This window comes from Lates calcarifer, linkage group LG6 (genome assembly GCF_001640805.2).
Source record: "Lates calcarifer isolate ASB-BC8 linkage group LG6, TLL_Latcal_v3, whole genome shotgun sequence".
Taxonomy (NCBI): domain Eukaryota; kingdom Metazoa; phylum Chordata; class Actinopteri; family Centropomidae; genus Lates; species Lates calcarifer.
The window spans coordinates 20,727,860-20,748,782 of record NC_066838.1 but is presented as its reverse complement, the minus strand read 5'-3'; the positions used below and the strand labels follow the sequence as shown (position 1 = coordinate 20,748,782).

General features: G+C 41.2%; 3 protein-coding genes across 6 annotated transcripts; 2 read left to right on the top strand and 1 right to left on the bottom strand.

The window, feature by feature from the left end:
- Positions 1-259: 259 nt before the first annotated feature.
- lemd1 (LEM domain containing 1) lies at positions 260-5,860 on the top strand. Of its 3 annotated transcripts, XM_018674463.2 has the most exons (11): positions 260-653; positions 2,669-2,768; positions 2,896-3,048; positions 3,143-3,216; positions 3,484-3,531; positions 3,645-3,800; positions 4,016-4,102; positions 4,221-4,313; positions 4,444-4,533; positions 4,861-4,934; positions 5,137-5,860. In XM_018674463.2, the coding sequence occupies exons 1-11, from the start codon at positions 459-461 to the stop codon at positions 5,438-5,440; spliced, it is 1,374 nt and encodes a 457-aa protein (XP_018529979.1). In that variant the 5' UTR covers positions 260-458; the 3' UTR covers positions 5,441-5,860. The 3 variants fall into 3 exon arrangements, with proteins under 3 accessions (XP_018529979.1, XP_018529982.1, XP_018529983.1); XM_018674466.2 differs by lacking the exons at positions 4,016-4,102; positions 4,221-4,313; XM_018674467.2 differs by lacking the exons at positions 4,016-4,102; positions 4,221-4,313; positions 4,444-4,533.
- Positions 5,861-6,124: 264 nt separating this feature from the next.
- pm20d1.2 (peptidase M20 domain containing 1, tandem duplicate 2) lies at positions 6,125-10,852 on the top strand. Of its 2 annotated transcripts, XM_018674457.2 has the most exons (13): positions 6,125-6,412; positions 6,537-6,623; positions 7,657-7,892; positions 7,987-8,073; positions 8,170-8,303; positions 8,464-8,583; positions 8,683-8,758; positions 8,847-8,908; positions 8,997-9,075; positions 9,178-9,249; positions 9,341-9,506; positions 9,608-9,707; positions 10,077-10,852. In XM_018674457.2, exons 1-13 carry the CDS (start codon positions 6,193-6,195, stop codon positions 10,204-10,206), a joined length of 1,569 nt encoding a protein of 522 aa, XP_018529973.1. In that variant the 5' UTR covers positions 6,125-6,192; the 3' UTR covers positions 10,207-10,852. The 2 variants fall into 2 exon arrangements, with proteins under 2 accessions (XP_018529973.1, XP_018529974.1); XM_018674458.2 differs by lacking the exons at positions 6,125-6,412; positions 6,537-6,623 and adding an exon at positions 6,806-7,063.
- Positions 10,853-10,977: 125 nt separating this feature from the next.
- Positions 10,978-13,867, bottom strand: LOC108882093 (acidic mammalian chitinase). Its single transcript, XM_018674373.2, has 4 exons — positions 12,124-13,867; positions 11,890-12,006; positions 11,658-11,790; positions 10,978-11,488 (listed from the first exon to the last, which is right to left on the bottom strand). Exons 1-4 carry the CDS (start codon positions 12,151-12,153, stop codon positions 11,142-11,144), a joined length of 627 nt encoding a protein of 208 aa, XP_018529889.2. The 5' UTR covers positions 12,154-13,867; the 3' UTR covers positions 10,978-11,141.
- Between the last annotated feature and the right edge of the window lie 7,056 nt (positions 13,868-20,923).

Sequence of the window (20,923 nt, the reverse complement as noted above, 5' to 3'; positions counted from 1 at the left end):
TAAGACCAGTCGATTAAAGTGGTCTGAATTTGATTGAATATACATATCACATAAGGGTGACATTAAAATGAATACATTCAGCTTGCTAGCTAGGTAATAGTTAATTATAACTCAAAATATAATAAGTAATTCCTCTTCATTTTTAAAATTTTAAATTTGCCCTCAGAATGTCTTTAATATAAATATGATGAAGTTCAAAGCTAGCTAAACACATTGTTACCCTGCGGTGCCTGTTTATTTAGTATGTAAACCTACCTACATGCTGTCAATCAAGTCATCAGTTGCAGCTGTTCTCAGTTCAGTCAGTGTTATTCTCAGACCACGGGCAGAGGGGTTTCTCTGAGCAGCTCCGCCGGCTAAATCTGGTCTTAAAGACGTTTTTTCTGCTAATATATCGAGCGACTAAGCACTGAAGTTTTACCAGTTTAAACTTAAGCTTAACGCGTCGTCCTTGTGACATGCCGGTATTTGTGGAGGACCCCGCTCATTTCTCTAAATCTAGACTGAAATCAGATTTAGTGGCCCACAATGTTTCGCTGCCACCTGCCGCGAGCAAAAAGGAAGTTTATGTGGAGTTACACTTAAAACACATCGACCAGAAAAACGCAGCGGATTTTTCTAGCGACGAGGAAGATCAAGTACAAGATGCACTTGTGAGTTAATCATTTTTCTGGCATATTGCGCTCGAGTATTTTTGCTGAGAAATCATGCTTTATTTAAGATAACCTAACTTGTGTTTTCCTACTTACTTGACTGAGAAAAGACCCAAATAATTACGTTGTCACCTTTGCACTGTGGTGGAAGAAGTACTCAGAACTTTTAGCTACTAAAGTAAAAGCACAATATACAACAATCTAAAAATACTCAATACTTAAAAATAACTCAAAAATACTATCACGAGTAAAAAAAAAAAAAAAAAAAAAAAAGTGTAGAAATACTGCTGCAACAGTGCTAAGCAGCATTTTACTATTGAGGGTGAAGCTAATTTATTCCAATGGTTCCCAACCTAAAAAATAGCTTTAAATTAAATACTCAAGTAAAGTACAAGTACTTCAGTGCTTGAGTAAATGTAATTAGTTACTTTCCCCTGCTGCCAATGGAGACATTTTTCCTGGTAAAATAGTAAATATTAACAATGTTGTTTCCAAAGACGATCAACAATCTGATAATTATGGGCCATTGTGCATTATTATAATTGGTTTGAAGTGATTTAAACCGATGCTGTCCAAGGTCAGCTGCTGTGAAGGGGAGGAGGGCAAGATCTGGGTCACAGCTACCAAACAGTCCTCTCAGCTTGCTCTAGCACACTGGAGGTCCTTGACCACTAAAGCCACCAGCTGTATAGCTGGTATAGATTTACATGAGATGTTTCCGTAGTTAGCGGCTGCCAATACAATCAAGAGCATATGCTTTGCACACCTGTCACACTCACTTATGTGTGCAAGGAAGAGCACAGCACACAAGTCTGGGGGTTGTTTTTGTGCAGTGTCATGGGCTAGAAAGGCTGTTTGGCCAGACTGCATAAAAACAACTTTACTGTTTCAGATTTAGAAATTGCTGCAAGACTTAAGTCAATGATTCGATTAGTGGACTGACAGGAAATTAATCTGCAACTACATTGGTGATCAATTTATAGGAAACTTTGATGGTAATTTTTTCCACTTTGTTTTTGACATTTCATAGACCAAATAATTAATCATGTAAATTGGAAAATCATTGGCAGATTAATCAGTTAAGAATAATTATTAGTTGCAGCTGTACTGGTACTGAGTGTTTGCCAGAAGGGATAATTCATGTTTTGTTATGGAGATTTGTGATTAACACATCTACATAGTACTTAACAGTTCAAGAATAATAACTTTAGTACTCCTAATAAGATGGCACCAATACTGATTTAGCTGTAATATGCTACTGATGGACATGATTCATGTTGACATGCTGCAAGATCTCATTTTATATTTTATCAAAAGTTTTATAGATGTCTTTTTTTATCATGCATAAAGACAGTCCTCTCTCTTCTGATACTGACACCTCATCTTAGGGTATCTGCTAATACTGAGTACTGATAGTGTTCTCTTTTTCCCAAATTTAAAATCTACACTGTGGAACCAATGGACAAACAATGGATTGGAGCCGTTGTTATGTAAAGTAACATGAAGCCAAAAAATTAAAAACTGACTTGGCTGCAGACTGTGACTGTATGAATGTAACTGATAGCAGAAACACTACATTTTATTACACTGATGAGGAAATTTAATATGGATCAGCCACATCATGCCTAATACCAGATCAGTCTCATTAGGTCATAATTGGTGTCTACATATCACTTATCACATTATGCACAATGCCAATACCAATATCTGATAAGCTATTATTTGTTGATAAAACAAGCACTCTCATATGTTGATTGGACTCTATCACAAACCTATCTTTCAGTCTCCTAACCTAGTTTTCATGGCTGTTGATTTGGCATCATAACAGATAGATGTAAAAGCAGATTTGCACAATGATAAGATGAATATTGAACACATTTGTGAGCTCCAGCCTCCAGCTGTTTTTTTATGCTCTATATCCCACATCTGGAAACTGCTGGCATTCAAGCTGCAGCTTTTTGTCATGTTTTGAGCAGCATTCAATAAATCCAGCAAATTTTGTTTTGTGAGTCCAGAGTCCAGAGGATGCAGAGATACCTGACCCGAGTGGTTTGACCGATGATGACCTCAAGGCTGCACTGCTTAAACGCGGGGTTAAAGCTGGGCCCATAGTTGGTGAGGTTGCACTTAATATTGTCTTGAAATTGGTTGTGGCTGTGGAAATAGGTTTCCTGCCAAGTTCACCTTCTGTTTGCCCCTGTCTTAAAATACTAATTACTACAGTAGTGTTCATCTATGCTAGCCTCCACCAGGGCCTTGTATGAGAAGAAGCTCAGCAAACTGCTTCAGTCTGATGGACATGACCAACTTAATGGAGCAGAAAAAGGCGTGTTGTACTCTGACAGCGAGGAGGAGGAGGAGGAGGAAAATGGGGACGAGGCGGATGCAGAGTCAGGTATGACCTAAAATATTTTAGATTTTTTTTGCATACATTTTTTGTCTCTATGGTTGGTATCTCATAATCAGATGCCTTGTACTGTTTTCTGTAGCTTGTACAGGTGCTGAGGAAGACAAACGAGAAACAGTTGAACAGTCAGACCAGGCTCAGCAAGAGAGCAGCCAGGTGAGAAAACAGTAGTACGGTCTCGATATCTTTGATTAAATGATTTGGAGATTCTGTGTTAATCAATAGAATTGCCTGAAATGTAAAAACTTTTGATGGTTAATACATCTTAATGTATTTTTGCCATGGCTTGCTGTATTGAAATAAATCTCTGCTACAGTGCCACTTAGTGGTTACAGATTGCAACTGTAAAATGGGGTTTTAAATGTCCACTCCTTGGAATGGGCACTTTGATTTTGAGTGTTTGTGTGTGCTTTGTTTTTTCAGAATGATGATTTTGATTACCCACAGTGCTTTTTACCATCATCACGGCTGGTAAATACCACAGATATTTAGAGTCTTTGCACATATTTCTGTCAAACTGAATTCTCAGTGGAAACTAATGAGTTTTTCCTATTTCTGTGTTTGATTGGGTTGGCCTTTTCTAGCATGTCCGTGCTTCTAGACACAGGGAACCTAGGCCCAAGTGGAATTCAGGGAATGCGTTAAAATCATCAGAGCAGAACTGGTCTCGCTGCACACAGATTCCCGCAGGAATTAGTAGAGCATCCTCTGTAGATCAGCGCTCAGGATTAGGATCAGGGGTAGGCTGGTCTTATTTCACTTCACTTGTGGATTTTAAATTCTCTGCATTCCTTGCTTAGACTGTCTAACATTAATGTGTCTCCTTCTCAAGCCACCAATAGGTTATTTTTTGTCTTACAGTGATGGGCATTGGTATCTCACAGGTGTATAGATTGGGTGATGACTGTGAATGTTTGTGTTGCTGTCAGCGTGATAGTAATGCTTATCCTTGCAGGTTCCATCTGGATCACAAGTAGTTAGGACCAATAGTGTCTCATCGTTTTCCTCTCAGACCTTCAGCATCACCCAAATGGTTGAGGAGGAAAGTTTTTTTTAAAATCCACATTCCACATCTTTAAAAATTACCCATTATTATAGTCATTTATTGTAATTTTTTAGTGCAAATAATCACTCAGTAATGTACACTCTCTAAACAACAGATGGAGAGTCGATGGTCACTCTCTACTAGTACAAACACTAAGAGAGAGTTGAATGGGAGCAATGTGCAAAAACATTGGTCACAGTCCAACAGGGTCAGTAGTGCTCACATTGTTCAGTCACACTTTAAGCTCAAACTTTGGTGGTGGTTTAAGTGTTGTAGAGGTTCACTGGAGGAACAAGGAAATCCAGTGTATCATAATCTGTTACTTCTCCTTTCCTTAGCTGGACACGCCAGTTGTGAACAAGTGCACCATGATGAACCAGTCCCTGTACTACACCCCCAAGGCTTCTCCTCGTGAAAGGGGAATGAAGGCACTCTTTTGTTTTTGGCTTTTGTTTTTCTGTTTTTATTCTATATGACTTGATGGGGGTGTGTACTTTGCCTACAAGAGCACACTATGTTTGGTGGAACTCCTTTCATATGTGTAACCTAATCTAGAAAATTACACACAGTAACCTGAACAGTTGCTCCTGTTTTATTGTTTTGACAGTTTGTATCAGCTCTTACATCACCAATTACCCATTACCCTCCTTTCTATCTGACTGGCTGGGCCTCTGTCTCTGTGGGACACTGGTGTCTGGGACATTTTTCTGTTTTCTAGGGTTGCTTTTGTGAGTAATTTCTCCCTTCTATTCTAGCTTCCTCAGGAGCCTGTGAAAGATACTTTCAAGGACTTGCTTCCAGATGCTGAGACCACTCCCACGGGGATTTAGTAAGTGCTCTTACAGTCCTCTTCACAGGTGTCCAACAGTTGTTGTTGCTGAATGAGAAATAGATTTCATTGAAGTGCAAGACATGTACAGGAATTTTAATTGGTGGTGGGTGAGACACGGGCAATTTGCATAGTAGCATATACAGACAAATTGTAGGAGTTTTGTGATTGGATTATCAGCACATATATCATTCTATTTCAGCGCCACTCGTCGGAGACCCATTAAGGGGGCAGCAGGCAGACCCATCCAGTACGCCTACCCAGACACTCCCGCCAGTCCCACGACCCTGGAGAGACGAGAGGTGGAGCGTCGCCTTGTGCCCATCCACATACAGATTTTGGTCTTTCTTATTGTGGCATGCCTCCTCTACCTCATTTATGTTTGTGTTGAAGACAGTTCGTTTGTGGCCTTACTGGACAGTCTAAGCCAGGGGTCAGAGAGTGAGGAGGGGCTTTTAGTTCAGACTGAGGCACAGGACACACTAGCACTTTCTGAGCAAGAGTAACTACTTTTTTTTTTTTTTTTAAACTGTCTACACTGACCTATGGATGTCAAGTTTCTGTATTTTGTTGATGCAAGCTATAATGACTTTGTTGTGATGTCTTCAGGGAGTACATATTAATTGATACAGTCTGTTTTGTTATTTACTCTGTCTGTGTGTCTGTATGGGAGCAATCCTCAAAGCCCATTTTTAATTTTTTTATGTTTTGCTTAAGGATGTGTTACTAGTCTTGTCCTTATAGTTAAAATCACAAGATGCTGTTGAGTATTTTGTCAAATGTAATTTGTAACTTTTTCTATTTCCCAACCCAATTTTGTGTATCCTGGTGGTGCTTTAACAAGGAATTGATGTCAATGTATGCCTTTGATGTGCCTTATTTTTAAATATTTGAGCCATATTTCATTAAAGGATTTTTGCTTCATATTTTTTGTGCAACTGATGATACTGAAGTGAAAAACGAATGCATGCAGATATAAAAATCTGTATTTTTCATGCAGTAAAATCCACTTCTACTATATGCCATGAGGAACATTACAAGTGCAAGTTATCTTTGTGCTTTCTAACATTGTTGGGGCACTGTAAATGGAGGACTGAACTAGGCGACAGGGTAATGACACTTAGGTAACACTATTTATACAGTACGTGTGACAGATTGCTTTCAGGCCAGCAGGTGGCTCTCATTCAACAAACTGGAACTAATATTCAGTCTGCACACACTCACGGTGAACGAGTTCCGCTGTCACAACAGATAAACAATGACAGAATCGGGGCCAAAGTTTAAAATAGTCAAGTTTTTAAAGATAATTATCGGTAGTTTCCTCATCACAGTCTTGCTGTTATTTACTATAGCATCTATTAGGACTCTTTTACTGGACGTAAATGTCGGACTTCAACTCGCACATTGGGAAAAGACGAAAAACCTCTCGCTTGTCATAGACGGCCATCAGAGAGAGGAGCTCCTCACAAATTTTAAAGGTAATGTTTGACAAGTACGTAACATAGCTATGTGTTCCCTTAACCTTGTGTGGAAAGAAGGAGACGGAAATGAGGAGAACCCACTAGTAACAGACAGGGTCTCTCTGCTCATTTATCCATCCAGGGGCTATCCGGATCCCCACAGTGTCTTTCTCCGAGACAGAGATCAATACCACCGCGCTGCTTGAATTTGACAGGCTCCTCCGAAAAGGTAAAGGTGGCACTAACATAACCTGAGATACTGACTTGTCTAGTACAGCCCAAAGTGTGTTTGGTGGTTTACAGCGGCTTCACACACCCACAAACCCCACGTGATTTAAGCCGAGCGGTTTTAGCTAACTCTAATCGTTAGCTAACGTTTAACGGTTAAGCTAAACTTGAGCTAACGTTAGCTAGTAGCTACGCAGATGTGTTAGTCAAAATGACGCCACAGGTGTCAGCAGACTAATTGTGCCAAGCATAGAACATAGCTTCACTGCCGGTTTAACCTGTTAGAAGGGCCGCGGGAAAACATTTACTGCTGGGTCCCCCAGAGTGAAGTGGGCGTGGGGGGGTGTGATGGTTCCAGGGTACCAGTTTACCTGACTATATACAAAATGAGGGCGTTTTCAGGGATGGTGGAGGCCATGAAAGTTCATTTTTCATTGGATGGTAAGTTAATGTATTGTAATTTTAGTCATTTTTCCTCATAAGTTTATGATATGTATGGGGAAATTGTTAATATTCCCAATGGCTACATCTTTTCCCTCTGTCATCAAGCCAATGTATTTCCTTCGTTAGTTACCTGCCTGCTAGCATGCTAAATTGTTAGCCTCTGTGGCCTCCTCTAGCAATAATGTTCTCATGGTTTAACTTTACCGTGTACACAAATTCCCATGTCATCATCACAAGCTCACAATTTATAATTTGAGGGAAACATATGCAACAACCTTATACATGCACAGTGCTCTTCATTAGGAACACCTGTACACCTGCTTACTCATGCAATTATCTAATCAGCCAGTCATCTGGCAGCAGTGCAGTGTCATTCAGTTACCGTTCTGCATACTGGCAGGTTTCCACCTTTCTGCCCCCAGTTTCTAACATGGCATTTGTTTTAAAGATAATGCTGATGGCATATTCAGGGTTATTTTCCACTAGAACCACTAGAACCAAATGTTATACAACTATTATAGTATTAACCTAACCTTGATGTGTAAAATTGGAGTTCCACCATTAAGCTTGTGCTCTTCTTCCTGTGTCAGCCTTCCCAACAGTTTTCTCCTCAAATTTGGTTCATCATGAGTTGGTGGCCAACTACAGCCACCTGTTTTGGGTGCAAGGATCACAGCCTGGCCTGGTGCCATACATGCTGCTGGCCCACATTGATGTGGTGCCTGCCACCGAGTCGGATGGCTGGGAGGCCCCGCCATTTTCTGCCCAGGAGATAGACGACTTCATCTATGGAAGAGGGACCATAGACGACAAGAGCTCTGTAATGGTGAGAAAACAAGTGATATTTTGTCTGATTTTGCCATCAGAGTTACATACTTACTTACCAGCAAGGCTGAACTAATATGCTTTATTCATTTCAGGGAATACTTCAGTCACTGGAATACTTACTAAGAAAAGGCTATGCTCCACGCAGAGGATTTTACATCGGCTTTGGTCATGATGAAGAAGTACTAACTATACAACTCTCTTGAAATTGTGAACTTAAATATGATTGAATAATACTATATTTCAATGTCTGAGTCCTTCAATATTTCTTTTTATAGGTCAGTGGTTACCAGGGGGCAGTGAACATTGTGCGTCTGCTGAAGCAGCGTGGTGTGCAACTGGCGTTTGTCCTAGATGAGGGCCTGGCTGTACTGGATGGAGTCATCAGTGGTCTTGAAGGACCCGCTGCTCTGTGAGAACCTGCCATACTCTGATGTGACATGACATTTACTTTGCAGCTTTTCCTTGGTGAAAAGTATAAGCCTGACATCACAACAGAGTTTGCAAACATAGTATAAAATTGCACGTCTCTGTTAAATTGTTATGTTATGTTATGTATGTGTCTTTTGCAGAATTGGGATAAGTGAAAAGGGCTCGGCTACTGTAAAGCTTAGTGTGTCTATGGTCCCTGGTCATTCCTCAATGCCTCCCAGGGAGACCAGCATTGGGATCTTGGCTGCAGCAGTCAAAAGGTTAGAGGAACTTACCTTCAGTCTGTTGGTTTGTACTCTACCATCCCACAAATGCATTTAAAAATCTAAGACTTTAACCATGTCATGCTGTTTCCTTAGACTAGAGGAGAACCCTATGCCGAGGTTATTTGGTCAGGGGCCTGAACGTGGAACCTTTGAACACCTGGCCCATAAGGTGAGGAGAACCAACTCCTTGTCCACTACTTATCATAACTTGTAGCATTTTAAATCTCTCTGTGTCTTTATTAATTGTTTGACTTCAGTTCAGGTTTCCAGTGAAGTTTATAATGTCAAATTTGTGGCTGTTCTCCCCAATCCTTGGCAGGTAATTACATCCTAAAATTCATTCGGCATGTTTTCTCCTGACTGTGTCCTCAGGAAGAAAAATCTAATTAGTAAGTTTTGTATTTCAGGGTACTAGAAAGAAAACCAGACACTAATGCTTTTGTGCGGACAACCACAGCAGTCACCATATTTAATGCAGGAGTTAAGGTATAGGTATTAATCATAAAATAGAATGCAATTCACAGGAAATTAGATTTCAAGCTATTCAGTTTGCCTCAGCAAAATCCTCAATTCTTTCTCCTCTTGTAGATCAATGTCATTCCTTCCCTCGCTGAAGCTTATGTAAATCTACGAATCCACTCGGCACAGTCATTACAAGAGGTAGAGTCAGAAATGTAATTCTACTTTTTGAGAATTCCTCATGTCACCATGAATATTCTGAGTTGAATAAGATGTGTGATGTCTCGTCTAGGTCCTGGACCTCATCCACTCCACAGTGCGGGACCAGCGAGTGAAGATAGAGCTCGTTGATGGGTTTGACCCTCTGCCCATCAGCTCTGCTGATGAAAAGTCGTTTGGCTTCCAGATCATTAAGAAAACTGTGTTGGACATGTTTCCAACAGTTACAGTTGCTCCAGGTAGATGGATTTAGTTGCATAACATTATAATAATTGATTATTTAGGTATTTCACTATTCCATAAGTGTTTTGATGGAATATTGTAACGTTTGAATGTGCAGGCATCTGTATTGGGAACACAGACAGTCGACACTTCAAAGACCTGACCAGTGATATTTATCGCTTCGCCCCAGTCTGGTTTAAACCAGGTGATGCTCAGAGGTAAGACACACTGAATAGAAATAGTCTAAAGAGAGGTCACAACAAAACCTGCTGCAGTAATTAAAATAGATTGCTAGTGCAGAGTAATAACTGGCAAACTATAAAGCAACCGTTTGAACAAAAGAGAGCTTTCTGCTGTTGGGCACACACTGACATCGCTAACTTGTGATCTAAGGGTGTGACCTACTTGTTCTGTTCAGACTTAAAGACCCTCTTGAACAAATACAGAAAGAAACTGCCTGCCCAGTTTACCTCAGCTTTGGTGATAAAAAGCCATTATTCTGCATGAACGGTAACAGGCAGTTGAATGAAGCAGCACTTGTTAGATCCTATGAAAGAAAGGAAAAACTGTTATTCTGTCTTTCTTAGATTCCATGGCATCAATGAAAGGATTTCCAAAAAGAACTACGAGGAGCTTGTAGTATTTTACTTCAATTTGATTCAAAACTGTGACATTCAGCACCTCCCTGAGGCTCACAGCTCTGTCCATGAACTCTAAGGAATTGACAGCATTGGTGCCCATATCGTTGTTAGTTGGAATAAATTCACCAGCACTCAACGGGACTGTGGCCGGACTTATGCCTTTGTCATTACATTTCTAAAGCAAAAAAATCAGATTCTACATTTCCAGTGCTCTGTAATTTTAGCTTTATAGTTAAAATATGATTCCTTTCAGTCTTGTGTGATTAGATAAAAAAATTACCTTGTTGCAATGAAATAATCACGGGTACAACTACATGAAACTCCTTTGTGTTTGTGATCAAGATTTTGTGATGGACTGCTGTGATGGTTTTTAAACTTAAAATTATGATGGTAAAAATGTATGAAATTAGAAAATACTATTGCGCTGCTAATACTGTATTACTTAAAATGATGAACTGACTGAGGAAATGACTGCATAAATATTTCTGGCTGCTGATAAGAGATGGTACTAAAATGTGCTACTTACTTTAAAAATGCTAAATTGTGATATTTCAAAGTGTATTTTGTTACTTCTTTTGTTACTTCTAATCACGTACAGTAGTTTAGCTTTTAAAGAATGCTGTAGTATCACTGACTGACTCTTTAAAAATTAATCTGGATCTGAATTTGCACACAAGCTTGACCCAGGCATTGTTTGAAAATACAACAAATAACTTCAATGATGTGCTCGTTGTCATGTGATATATTTGACCATATTTAATTCTGAAATAATACACAATAATGACACCACATTTTCCTGTAAAACGATGTTGTATTGAAAGAGAAAAAGAAAGGTTAAAAGTTTTCCCATTATTCTATTATCTATATAGGAGGCATTCAACAAGACTTCATTACATAACAAGAATTTGACATTAAGATAAAGGAAAGCAGTTTTTTTAAAATAGTGATACATAGGATGAAAAGGTACACCACTTTGTATAATGCACCCTTTAATACCACTGGATACTAATATTAATGATGCACACTCACTAAGGGCCAGTTACAGCATTTACAGCTATCTTGGTAGACTAAACCAGAGGGACATTTTTGGACATAGGTAATGTTATTGAAACAACTGTAAAAAGAGTTTGGGTCATTAGGGTTAGGATAAAGTCCACTGGTCTTTCCTATGCAGAACTGTGTATCGGGTTTCCCAGCAGAGGTCGTTGTAGTAGTGGTGGTGGTAGTAGTGGTAGTGGTAATGGCTGAAGTTGTAGAGCCAGGCTGGTCTGTGGAGTCAACAGGGGGAGTCTCTGGATTTGGAGTAGTTTGAACAGCTGTATTTCCAGGTTTCTCAGCAGTGGTCGTGGCAGGAGCTCCTATATTTAGAGAGGTTTGTGGAAGAAATGAGTCACATATTGTAATGTATTGTTATCTGATCATCACATTGTATGACCATGATTGAGTATAACTGCTGAATTTTCACACAAAATCTCATTAAAATGCCACCACAGGACAGAATAGATGTTTTAAACCTTTGGGATTTACCTGACATCAGAAGACTATGCAGATGGCTGATAAGGGGATATTTTCCCTGTTCATAGAACTTCCCATTAAAATCATCTAGGTCCATAGACCAGACAGAGACTCCTCCAAAGTTGTTTGCTGTTAGGTAGTTGACCTGTGAGAAAACAAGAGACAAATATCAAAGGTAATGGTAACTCAGCAACTGTTTGTTGTGTGGAATAACAGCAGTAGTCTGAATGAAATAAATAGCTACCTTAGCATTAATGCTGTCTTTATTGTCAAATCCAACCCACTGATTTCCTGTGGTGTCATATGGAACTTTCTGGTCTTCAATCCACTGGGCTGTTTTTCCTTTGAGGTAAAGACAAACCTGAAAAGAAGGTGTTCAAAGTGTTAGCGTCACCAGAGACTTGACACACCACGCGCGATAAATTCAATATTTCTGTGTAGCCCCATTATTAAGATTAGTTAGCGCTTTCAGTTTCACCTCATAATAGGACCAGAAGCCTGCCTCCATGGTGTAATGTCCTGCAGTACCAGCACCACTGATCGGTGCTCCAATCTCACTTGATTGAGTGGACAGGGTAAAGGTTTTTAGCAGGTACACCCTGGTCCTGCCAGTACCGCATTGCAAAATCCTGAAATTTGGCAAAAATTTAGTTAATGTGAGCAACAGTTCCTAAATATTAAGCTGTAGCCCCATTTTCTGTGTACATAACAAATCATTTATCACACAGAATTCCTGTATTAGAGTCAAATCTAAAACAAAAGTATATAATGGAAAGTTTAAGTTCCAAGTTTTTGGGTTTTGTCACACAGTCTTTGGTACAGTGTTGTAAGTTCAAAAAGCCTTCTAATAAAAAGGTAAGAAGTGTTTGTCTGTCATTATGTATACTGTCTAATTAGACTGACACAGTGCCATGTTTGTAGTTGGTGTGGGGCAAATGTCAGTGCTTTACTGATCTAAGCATTGTTCTCTCCTCCTGGACTATTGATTCTTCTCTTAAGCAGAACTGGCTTTTGATGTGTTATTGTTGTGTTTGGTGTGTGTCACTGTTGACTATTAGTGACTGGCTCTGTTGACATACACCATTTAGTTGGCCAGTTTGTTTCTTTGCATGCTCTCTTCTGTCATAGTCTCTGTCTTCACAGCATCATGTGGTTGATGACCTTTTACCATCCTTTTTTAAAAATCTCGCTCTCCCAGCAGGGATTTTTTTTTACAATCTTAATCTAAACATTAAGAAAACTTACCTCATCATATAATTGCTGTAGATAATGTGCTTTTGGAGAGAGACACTTGAACACAATTTCTTGGAATAATGTTAGATAAGTTATGATGTTAGTTTATATAAGATGTTGTCTGGCCTGTGGTGTAGGATGCTAACTGCCATTGATGGAGAATATGAGACATGTTATTATATACCACACGCAACAAGTTAATGCAATTCTTAAAAAAAAAAAAATGAAAGAAACAAACTACAAGAAAGACCGTCCATTCACCAAAAGACATTAATGAACCTGTCATCTAACCAACAAACTCAAAACAGACACAACACATCAGCAGAACTTGATCTTAACCTTGGTAGAGTTCTTGAAACCCATGCTTTTTAATGACATGAGAGGTCTGATTAGATTTTTGTCTGAGAAGGCCAGAAACCATTATGTGCTTTATAGACTTATTTAGAGAATTTCAAAATAGATTCTGTAATGTATTGAGATTTAGGGAAGTTTTTTTAAGTACTGGTGTAACATGTTCAGCCTTGTATGTATGGCTAGGGACTCTTGTTGTGGTGTTTTGAATGAGATGGAGCCTTTCTATTGTTTGTTTGGGATGGGTAATCGAGCAAAGAGGACATTACAGTTGTCTAACCTGTCTGAGGTAAAAATATGAGACTGTTTCTCATAAGTCAAAGTTAAGATTGGTTCCCGAAATATTCTTGACTTAGTGTAGATGGCAAAGGTTCAAGGATAGACCCTTTTGGAAACTGGAAAAAAAATTGTTACAACTAACTAAATAGAATGGTGCAGTCAAGCAATTCCTTAGGACCCTGTGAAAACCACACCATTTTTATAATAATAATAAATGATGACAAATTATAAAATTATTACTACTGTTGTGACATGGGATAAAACTCTTCCTTGTCGTTGTAAGTACAGCATGGTACGGTATGTACTGGCGTCTAATCCTGCCTTAAAACCTAGACCTTGCCACTCCTTGTTTAATATGTTTTATCTAAAAATAAAAACATAGTCAACAATGGGTCTGTCATTTCAGATTATCTTCTTGGTAGCTTGTCAAAACCAGAATCTTGGCAGTTTTAACACACGTTCTACACATATTGCACACACATATTTTCTTCTTCTATCCTTTTGTCTTGCCAGAGCTGCACTGTAACAAACTGGAACAAACAATGCATTTAACATGTATAAAACAGCCCATGTTGAATGAAGCATAGCACTCAGGTATTCTAGATTGCTTTGTAATACACAGTCAAATGAACCAGTGCAGTAACACCGATAATGGGAATAATACTACTGGGTTACTTTAATACACAAATTTGGAGCCCTGTTACATTATAATATGTTATGTATATGTATGGATATTTCTACTGAGCACTGCATCCAAATACTACTTCTCATCAAAAAATGAAGAAGCCAAATCCTCAATCAGTTTCACATGCAGAAAATCCAAGGAACCATGAGGTGCTCTTGAAGATGAAAAACATTCTATAAAAGCCCTTTATCTAACAGGGCACATCAGTTAAAATGTGGACAGCGCAGAAATAGCTATCACAATGGTAACAAAATATTAATATCCTATCTGAGATTATCATCTTACATATGATGTATATATGATGCTGTCCCATCAATGGATAAAACTGGTCAAGTTTATAATCTGTTTCTTCATTCAACCCCAGATACTCAAAGACATAAAAATTTAAAGTCCAGGCCTTATTGTGCAGCAGTTTCTTTAGATGATGCCTCTGATGGTTACATTTATTCCTTATTTATTCTCCACACATGAGGAGACTATTTACAGTAGCTCTCCAGCAAGAGTAGTAAATACTGTAACATGATTAATTGGGACATGCAGGTTCTTTGGTATTTATCATGGCTCATGACTTGCTTTTTGTGCATCTATACTTTTTTGTGCATGAATGATGATGTCAGATCAGCGATTCTGAACAACTGGCTACTGGAGTGTACCTACTGACAGCGAATCTTTTCTGTCTCTCTCTCATCATTTCTGCTGTGCATTACAGCTGAGTATTCAGTCACTCAGCATGCAGTGAAGACTTTAGAGCCATTCCAGTTCACCCATCATTGTGAGGGAGACTTCTCCTTTATAGCGACCACAATAACAAGACTTTTGACCGGAGCAAATGTAAGAAATACATTCCCATGGAGATTTTTCCACTCATTGTCAAATTAATTATGATATAAGTTAGTTATGAAACTAGAGAAAGGACTACATTTCTGACTAAGTAGTGAGCTTTTTATTTTTTCTTGTGTTGGTGATAGCTCATTATTCTATCTCATAAACACATGATTGACAAAGATCAACCAATACGGGATAAAGAAACATCAAACAAAACTAAACAGAATATGACTTGTGATATATATTTTATCATTGTATTATTATTATCTTTATATCATATGATTATCATTTTTTAAATCATTATTGAATTATTGATTTGGTAATATGTGTTAGATCATGTGAGGACTTAATATATTTAACATTTAAATTATTGTCCATACAGTAGGGTTGGATACACCAACAGTAACATATGTATGCCACTACCAATTAAGTAAGGCACACCAGATTAAATAATGGCAGAAAAGAGAACAGCAAACACACACACTGAATTGATTCAGATAAAACTACAATTAACAGACAGCAACAGGACTACAAATATCAATAGACATTAGAAGTTTGTGTTACATATAAATAAATAAAATAATAAATAATATTACATAATGTATCAACAGACATGGATTAGAAGACATATAATTGGCAATGAAAACAATCTGAAAATCTTGATGGAATGTTGATGCTGACATGTGTAAATGGTGTTTTCAAATTTATGTGTACATTAGTTGGGCCAAAAAGAGCAAACATGACCATTATCAATATTTTCTTTTATACATAAGAAGAATGATGACAGCTTTTGACTGTGTCATATTTTTTTTTGGTGATGATGTAAGTATCAACTCTTTATGCACAGCATTTGCAGCTGGTTTTGAAGGTCAAACCTGATGGGCAGGGCATTAGGTGTGCTGTCACACCATCACAGTTGTAATAAGTACTGGGGTCACTGGGGTTTGGGAAAAGACCAATATTGTTTCCATTACACTTAACTCCAACAGATTGTGTTGTAGTTGTAGTAGTGGGAGCTGCTTGTTGTGGTTGTGGGAGCTGGGGTCGTAGTGGGAGCTGCAGTTGTGGTAGTTGGAGCTGCAGTTGTAGTGGGAGCTGTGGTTGTGGTTGTGGGAGCTGTGGTTGTGGTAGTTGGAGCAGCAGTTGTAGTTGTAGGAGCTGTGGTTGTTGTGGGAGTTGCTGTTGTGGTTGTGGGAGCTGTGGTTGTGGGAATTGCTGTTGTGGTTGTGGTAGTTGGAGCTGCAGTTGTAGTTGTGGGAACAGCAGTTGTGGTTGTGGGAGTTGTGGTTGTGGTAGTTGGAGCTGCAGTTGTAGTAGTGGGAGCTGCTGTTGTGGTTGTAGGGGCTGTGGTTGTGGTAGTTGGAGCTGCAGTTGTAGTAGTGGGAGCTGTGGTTGTAGTTGTGGGAGCTGTGGTTGTGGTAGTTGGAGCTGCAGTTGTAGTTGTGGGAACTGCAGTTGTAGTCGTGGGAGCAGCAGTTGTAGTTGGAGCTGCAGTTGTAGTAGTGGGAGCTGCTGTTGTGGTTGTGGGAGCTGTGGTTGTGGTAGTTGGAGCAGCAGTTGTAGTTGTGGGAACTGCAGTTGCAGTAGTGGGTGTAGCAGTTGTAGTTGTGGGAACAGCAGTTGTAGTTGTGGGAGCTGTTGTGGTTGTGGTAGTTGGAGCTGCAGTTGTAGTAGTGGGAGCTGTGGTTGTAGTTGTGGGAGCTGGGGTTGTGGGAATTGCTATTGTGGTTGTGGTAGTTGGAGCTGCAGTTGTAGTTGTGGGAACTGCAGTTGTAGTAGTGGGAGCAGCAGTTGTAGTTGGAGCTGCAGTTGTAGTAGTGGGAGCTGCTGTTGTGGTTGTGGGAGCTGTGGTTGTGGTAGTTGGAGCAGCAGTTGTAGTTGTGGGAACTGCAGTTGCAGTAGTGGGTGTAGCAGTTGTAGTTGTGGGAACAGCAGTTGTAGTTGTGGGAGCTGTTGTGGTTGTGGTAGTTAGAGCTGCAGTTGTAGTAGTGGGAGCTGCTGTTGTGGTTGTGGGAGCTGGGGTTGTGGGAATTGCTGTTGTGGTTGTGGTAGTTGGAGCTGCAGTTGTAGTTGTGGGAACTGCAGTTGTAGTAGTGGGAGCTGTGGTTGTAGTTGTGGGAGCTGTGGTTGTGGTTGTGGGAGTTGTGGTTGTGGTAGTTGGAGCTGCAGTTGTAGTAGTGGGAGCTGCTGTTGTGGTTGTAGTTGTGGGAGCTGTGGTTGTGGTAGTTGGAGCTGCAGTTGTAGTAGTGGGAGCTGCTGTTGTGGTTGTAGGACCTGTGGTTGTAGTTGTGGGAGCTGTGGTTGTGGTAGTTGGAGCAGCAGTTGTAGTTGTGGGAACTGCAGTTGTAGTTGTGGGTGCAGCAGTTGTAGTTGTGGGAACAGCAGTTGTAGTTGTGGGAGCTGTTGTGGTTGTGGTAGTTGGAGCTGCAGTTGTAGTAGTGGGAGCTGCTGTTGTGGTTGTGGGAGCTGGGGTTGTGGGAATTGCTGTTGTGGTTGTGGTAGTTGGAGCTGCAGTTGTAGTAGTGGGAGCTGCTGTTGTGGTTGTGGAAGCTGTGGTTGTGGTAGTTGGAGCAGCAGTTGTAGTTGTAGGAGCTGTGGTTGTTGTGGGAATTGCTGTTGTGGTTGTGGTAGTTGGAGCTGCAGTTGTAGTAGTGGGAGCTGTGGTTGTAGTTGTGGGAGCTGTGGTTGTGGTAGTTGGAGCTGCAGTTGTAGTTGTGGGAACAGCAGTTGTGGTTGTGGGAGTTGTGGTTGTGGTAGTTGGAGCTGCAGTTGTAGTAGTGGGAGCTGCTGTTGTGGTTGTAGCGGCTGTGGTTGTGGTAGTTGGAGCTGCAGTTGTAGTAGTGGGAGCTGCTGTTGTGGTTGTGGTAGTTGGAGCTGCAGTTGTAGTAGTGGGAGCTGCTGTTGTGGTTGTGGGAGCTGTGGTTGTGGTAGTTGGAGCAGCAGTTGTAGTTGTAGGAGCTGTGGTTGTTGTGGGAATTGCTGTTGTGGTTGTGGTAGTTGGAGCTGCAGTTGTAGTAGTGGGAGCTGTGGTTGTAGTTGTGGGAGCTGTGGTTGTGGTAGTTGGAGCTGCAGTTGTAGTTGTGGGAACAGCAGTTGTGGTTGTGGGAGTTGTGGTTGTGGTAGTTGGAGCTGCAGTTGTAGTAGTGGGAGCTGCTGTTGTGGTTGTAGGGGCTGTGGTTGTGGTAGTTGGAGCTGCAGTTGTAGTAGTGGGAGCTGCTGTTGTGGTTGTGGGAGCTGTGGTTGTGGTAGTTGGAGCTGCAGTTGTAGTTGTAGGGGCTGTGGTTGTTGTGGGAATTGTTGTTGTGGTTGTGGTAGTTGGAGCTGCAGTTGTAGTAGTGGGAGCTGTGGTTGTAGTTGTGGGAGCTGTGGTTGTAGTAGTTGGAGCTGCAGTTGTAGTTGTGGGAACAGCAGTTGTGGTTGTGGGAGTTGTGGTTGTGGTAGTTGGAGCTGCAGTTGTAGTAGTGGGAGCTGCTGTTGTGGTTGTAGGGGCTGTGGTTGTGGTAGTTGGAACTGCAGTTGTAGTAGTGGGAGCTGCTGTTGTGGTTGTGGGAGCTGTGGTTGTGGTAGTTGGAGCAGCAGTTGTAGTTGTGGGAAATGCAGTTGCAGTAGTGGGTGTAGCAATTGTAGTTGTGGGAACAGCAGTTGTAGTTGTGGGAGCTGTTGTGGTTGTGGTAGTTAGAGCTGCAGTTGTAGTAGTGGGAGCTGCAGTTGTAGTAGTGGGAGCTGCAGTTGTAGTTGTGGGAACTGCAGTTGTAGTAGTGGGAGCTGCTGTTGTGGTTGTAGGACCTGTGGTTGTAGTTGTGGGAGCTGTGGTTGTGGTAGTTGGAGGAGCAGTTGTAGTTGTGGGAACTGCAGTTGTAGTTGTGGGTGCAGCAGTTGTAGTTGTGGGAACAGCAGTTGTAGTTGTGGGAGCTGTTGTGGTTGTGGTAGTTGGAGCTGCAGTTGTAGTAGTGGGAGCTGCTGTTGTGGTTGTGGGAGCTGTGGTTGTGGTAGTTGGAGCAGCAGTTGTAGTTGTAGGAGCTGTGGTTGTTGTGGGAATTGCTGTTGTGGTTGTGGTAGTTGGAGCTGCAGTTGTAGTAGTGGGAGCTGTGGTTGTAGTTGTGGGAGCTGTGGTTGTGGTAGTTGGAGCTGCAGTTGTAGTTGTGGGAACAGCAGTTGTGGTTGTGGGAGTTGTGGTTGTGGTAGTTGGAGCTGCAGTTGTAGTAGTGGGAGCTGCAGTTGTAGTTGTGGGAACTGCAGTTGTAGTAGTGGGAGCTGCTGTTGTGGTTGTAGGACCTGTGGTTGTAGTTGTGGGAGCTGCGGTTGTGGTAGTTGGAGCAGCAGTTGTAGTTGTGGGAACTGCAGTTGTAGTTGTGGGTGCAGCAGTTGTAGTTGTGGGAACAGCAGTTTTAGTTGTGGGAGCTGTTGTGGTTGTGGTAGTTGGAGCTGCAGTTGTAGTAGTGGGAGCTGTGGTTGTAGTTGTGGGAGCTGTGGTTGTGGTAGTTGGAGCTGCAGTTGTAGTTGTGGGAACTGCAGTTGTAGTAGTGGGAACAGCAGTTGTGGTTGTGGGAGTTGTGGTTGTGGTAGTTGGAGCTGCAGTTGTAGTAGTGGGAGCTGCTGTTGTGGTTGTAGGGGCTGTGGTTGTGGTAGTTGGAGCTGCAGTTGTAGTAGTGGGAGCTGCTGTTGTGGTTGTAGGGGCTGTGGTTGTGGTAGTTGGAGCTGCAGTTGCAGTAGTGGGAGCTGCAGTTGTGGTTGTGGGAATTGCTGTTGTGGTTGTGGTAGTTGGAGCTGCAGTTGTAGTAGTGGGAGCTGCTGTTGTGGGTGTAGGGGCTGTGGTTGTGGTAGTTGGAGCAGCAGTTGTAGTTGTAGGAGCTGTGGTTGTTGTGGGAGTTGCTGTTGTGGTAGTTGGAGCTGCAGTTGTAGTAGTGGGAGCTGTGGTTGTAGTTGTGGGAGAGGCTGTTGTGGTAGTTGGAGCTGCAGTTGTAGTAGTGGGAGCTGGGGTTGTTGTGGGAGCAGCAGTTGTAGTTGTGGGAACTGCAGTTGTAGTAGTGGGAGCTGTTGTTGTGGTAGTTGGAGCTGCAGTTGTAGTAGTGGGGGCTGCTGTCGTGGTTGTGGGAGCTGTGGTTGTAGTTGTGGCAGCTGTGGTTGTGGTAGTTTGAGCTGCAGTTGTAGTGGTGGGAGCTGTAGTTGTGGGAGCTGTGGTTGTGGTAGTTGGAGCTGCAGTTGTAGTAGTTGGAGCTGCTGCTGTCATGGGAGCTGTGGTTGTGGTAGTGGGAACTGCTGTTGTGGGAGCTTTTGTGGTAGCAGCAGTTGTGGTTATAGTACCTGGAGCTGTGGTTGCGGTAGCGGGAGTTGTGGCTGCAGCAGCAGAACTTGTGTTTGTTGTAGAGTTTGGAAAACCTGAAAAATCATGAAATTCAGGTATTGGGTTCATTGCTCTCTAACCTTTTATGATTATCAGATTTTATATTACCATCAGTGAAGATGACCAAGATCATACAGTTGCACCATGCATCATAAAAAGTAGTAAAGTAAATAAAAGGTGATAACAGTATTGCTGATGGCATGAAACCAAATTAAAAACAACCACCTTATGAGGGGATACAACAAGAACATATTGAATTTTTGTTACCTGCAACCAGGAGAGTATGCAGGTGGCTGATGAAGGGATTTTTGCCTTGTTTACAGAACTGTCCACTAAAGTCATCCAAGTCCAAAGACCAGACAAAAGCCCCTCCAAAGTTGTTTGCTTTTAGGTAGTTGACCTGAGAGGATGAAGAGGAAAACACTCAAAATAATAATCAAAATATAGTATTCTGTTTATCCAGATTTGTGTAAAATCAGTCATTTGAAAATTTATTACCGATAATTACCTTTGTATCAAGGCTGTCCTTGTCATCAAATCCAACCCACTGATTTTCTGTGG